The sequence below is a fragment of the Octodon degus genome, unplaced genomic scaffold (assembly GCF_000260255.1).
Source record: "Octodon degus isolate 3935 unplaced genomic scaffold, OctDeg1.0 scaffold00078, whole genome shotgun sequence".
Classification (NCBI taxonomy): domain Eukaryota; kingdom Metazoa; phylum Chordata; class Mammalia; order Rodentia; family Octodontidae; genus Octodon; species Octodon degus.
This window is the reverse complement of record NW_004524654.1, coordinates 7,543,652-7,547,869: the sequence shown is the minus strand read 5'-3', so window position 1 is coordinate 7,547,869 and position 4,218 is coordinate 7,543,652. Positions and strand designations below refer to the sequence as shown.

The following is a 4,218-nucleotide window of genomic DNA, read 5'->3' as shown; positions in this document are numbered from 1 at the left end:
AAGTCCGCATCTTGTACAGCAATTAACCACTAAGAAGAATATATGCAGTGTATTATTTGTTGAAACTATACTTCTGATTTGATGTGAAACTGTCTCATTGCTATCTGTTTATCAATAAAATTTTTTTTTAAATTTTGAAAAAAAAATTTTCTAATACTGTATCAGAAATAAATTGGGAAAATGAAGGGGTGGCTCATGGAGAGCTTACTCAGCACCCATGAGACCGCAGCTCAGTCCCCACACCTAAAATAAAATAAAGTGATTAAGACTAGGGACAGAGGGAAAAAATGGCAACAGTCCAATGTAAATTATCAGTGTGGAAATTAGTGCAAATTTGTACCTATTTTTCCACATTTAATTACAGCAATGTTGTGGCTGGGGAGATAGCTCAGTGGCATAAGCATTTGCCAGGCAAGCACAAGGTCCTAAATTTAATCCACAGTACCAAAAGAAAAAAAATAAAATAAAATAACAGCAATGCCTCGTTTTGGTTGATAAGCAAAATTCTGCTTCTATCCACAAGATCCACATTGGGTGATGAACACTGCCACTGCCATCTTCTCCAGAACTGTGGAATCAGTTAAATTTGTGAACTGAGGTACCACTGTACTTTCTTAAGAGTGGTTCTAGAGGGCTTGCAGGTTAGCTCAGTTATTTAAAAAGTGATTCTGATAAGAAACTTTAAAAATCCAACAGCCCAAAGGGCAGGCCAAATAGCTCAGCAGATTAAAGCACCTGCAAGCAGGTGCAGGGGCTGGGATTCAATCCCCCCGGCCTGCACTGATGGCCCCACCCCTGAGACATGCTGAGACAGCAATTGAGACTGGGCATGGTGGCACATGCCTATAATCCCTGCTCTTGGGAGGCTGTAAACACTAGGAGTCCAATCTAGTGCCCCAGGAGACACACAAGAATGCTCAGCACAGTACGGTCTGTAATAACCTAAAATTGTAAAGAGCCCAATATCCGTCAACAGTTGGGTGGGTAAATAAATCCACGTATTACACAGCAGAAAAATAAAAAGGAACACCCTGTAGACCCTTCCCTAAAAATAAAAAAAAAAAAAAAAAAATTCCAAACAGTTGAATCTGTAGATTCATTTTGTGAAATGTATTACAAAGAAAAAGAATGGGCAAACAATGTAATTTAAAATCTTTATTGATTCATGTTTTCTAGAAATACTGTACTTTTAAATAAATCACCAAAGGTCAAATATTTCTCTTTCCTCTCAATTCTTTGTTTTGCTTTGCTTTGTTTGCTATACAGCCCCAGCAGCCTTCAACTCACAGTTATCCTCCTGCCTCAGCCTCACAAGTGCTGGGATTATAGGTGTGCAGCACCACTCCCAGCTCTCTTCTCAATTCTAAGCCCCCTTCCCCAACAAATACAATACTAACTAATCAGTTGTATCAGCTGTGATTCTCAAACTTTTTTTCCAAACACTTTAAAAATACAAGATCAATGTAGCAAAAAACCATATGTTGCAATTCTTAAAAAACCGGGAATTACTCTAACTGATTAAATCCCTGACTGGCTGGATTCAGCCTTCTTCCTCGGTAAGCCTTGTGCACCGGCCCTGCGCACAAGGACGTCCTCACAGCACAGGCACAGCTGCTGCACACAGTAGCAGGGCACAGAGAGGAGGCCTTGCTGGTGCCGTTCTATCCTTCACCAGACACTTCTCCACTCTCTTCATTGTCTTCCTCTTGATCCTTGCAAGAGTCTTGACTGTTGGTATCAATAAAATAATTTTCTTCCCCATTCTCTCTCTCTTCTACTTTTTCTTCATTAAAGCTAGAGGAAGAAATTCATCAATCTTTCAAAGGAAAAATGAATTGACTTAAAGGCATACAGACCCTTTGCAATGTGTACCATGGTGTAGCCAGTCTTCCTCAAGTTCCAATTTGTCATCACAGAAAACTCTATGAATAAAAAGTCAATTGGGAACTTAAATATTCTTCTGAGAACTACCTTATTTGGAAACTTGAGTGACTGACTCTTTAAACTTCATTTGTAACCATGCCATTATTTTCAATATTTATGTCAACCAGAAACCTAGTCTGCTCTAAAAACAAAATACTTCATCACCATGTAATATTTTGTATCAAACATGGTAAAATATCAATGTTCTACAACAGTTTATATTGCATTCCCTTAGGTAAGAGCTGTTTTTGTTTTTCTTTTAAGAGATGAGCATGATTTCCTGCAGGTAAGAATTTTTTCAAATGTAAACCATTCAGACATCTTATATATGTTACCTTTCTTTATCTTCAGTGAAACTTTTCATCTCTTGATTGCTGAAGTACTCAAATACTTTTCCACTTTTGCCTTTCTTTGAAACAAACTCATCAGATATTCCTAGTGCTTTTAGTTTGTTAGAATAATGCTTTTCTGCTGCCATTCTCGCATTTTTCTACAGGAAAGACAAACCTTTTTAGATGAGAACAAAGACTTCAAATTTTCATTAGAAATGTATGACTTAGAAGCTCCAGTGAAAATTAAGTTTGACAATCAAAAGTGATTGAAATACCCATCATGCTGACCTACAGTGATAATTTTAGGTATGTACCCAGAAAAGCTATACATGTGACCCAGGAGACACACAAGAATGCTCAGCACAGTACGGTCTGTAAGAACCTAAAATTGTAAAGAGCCCAATATCTGTCAGCAGTTGGGTGGGTAAATAAATCCATGTATTATACAGCAGAAAAATAAAAAGGAAAAGGAACTATAGTTATCTACCACATTATTGATAGGCATCATAAATAAAACACAAGAAAAGAAGGAAAGCACAAAACAGTATATCGAGTACTTGCACTTAAATTTACCTAAAATTTGGGAACAGGCAGAACTAAACTACATTGTTTGGGTATAAGCACTTAGGTGGGAAAACTGCAGAGTAAAACAAAACAAAAAAAAAAATGCTTATCTGAAAAATCATAGGGGGCTAGGGATATAGCTCAGTGGTAAAGCACTTGCCTGGCATGCATGAGACTCTGGGTTTGACCCCAGCACTGCAAGAATAGCCAACACATAAATAAACAATTAAGTATGGTGTTTACCTCTAGGGAAGAAGTAGAAGGCTGTGATCTGGGAGGGTACACAGGGGGTCTCTTGGGTGCTGGTATGCTAGCTCTATTTGCTAACCTGAGGAGTAGACATAATGGGGATGGACCTGTAATTACTCTTCACATTTTACTTAAGTTGTATATATTTTTATGATATATAAAGGTATCTACAAGGGCAGGGGAGATACTCAGTGGCATAAGCACCTGCCTGGCCAGTGCAAGGTCCTGAGTTTGATCCCCAGTTAAATAGAAAAAAAAAAAAAAAAAAAAAAAGAAAGAAAAGAAAAAGGTACCTAGAAAAACCAGTAAGAATATAAGATCATGTGATAGTAGACTGCTCTTTATGTGCCTACTGTAAGTTTTACTCTTTATAAGCCATAGCCCAAATCCATCAAAGATAATAAATCATCAAAATGCATCTCTACTCCATGTAGGAAGCAAAGGATACAGCAAAAGTGGACAAAGGTTTAGAATTGGGCTCAAATCTCTGGAATGTCCTTTCTACATGTGAAGATCTATTGGAGTTGTGAGAACCTTTTCATAGCTGTATCAAGTTGAAAGCATCACAGTTCCTGAGACCACAGGCTTTATGGAGCTACAAAGAGAATGTATTCACACTTGGCTTTTATACATTTTTAGCTCCTATAAGTGAATGTGAACTATTTAGTACAGGGCCATGAGTTGCCCTTGGGACTTTCACCTAAAGAATAGCCCAATTTCAATGGACCAATGGCACCCCACACAACAAAGGATATGGGATAGCACCCAGTCTAACCCCACTATTGAGAAACTGTCAGGCACAATGGTATTGAAAGCACTCAGGAGGCTAAGGCAGGATGATCACTGCAAGCCTGGGCTTCACAATGAGTTCAAGGCCAGTCTGAACTATATTTCAAAAAGCGAACCAAATAAAGTGCCTACAAGCAGGCACAGAGGCCGGGGGTTTGATTCCCTGGGCCTGCCCTGCCAGCCCTGCCCCATGAGCACACTGAGATGGTAATTAAGACTGGGTGTGGTGGTGCGTGCCTGTAATCCCAGCTCTTGGGAGGCTGTAAACAGGTGGATCACTACAAGTCCAATCTAGTAGTGAGACCCTGAACACCCTTAGACCCTTCCCGAAGATACAAAAAAAAAAGAAAAAAAACTACAG

The 4,218-nt window shown here is 38.9% G+C and overlaps 1 protein-coding gene across 5 annotated transcripts in view; it reads right to left on the bottom strand.

Moving 5' to 3' along the window:
- Positions 1-1,404: 1,404 nt before the first annotated feature.
- Fam161a (family with sequence similarity 161 member A) overlaps positions 1,405-4,218 on the bottom strand; it is a 22,637-nt gene continuing 19,823 nt past the window's right edge. For 4 of the 5 annotated variants that reach the window (XM_023720875.1, XM_023720877.1, XM_023720876.1 and 1 more), the window contains 2 exons: positions 2,259-2,413; positions 1,405-1,794 (listed from right to left, as the gene is read on the bottom strand). In XM_023720875.1, the coding sequence (XP_023576643.1) occupies positions 1,662-1,794; positions 2,259-2,413 (288 nt within the window). In that variant the 3' untranslated portion in view covers positions 1,405-1,661. Of the gene's footprint in view, positions 1,795-2,258; positions 2,414-4,218 lie in introns of those variants that run through there. The other variant, XM_023720878.1, reaches the window with a different exon arrangement.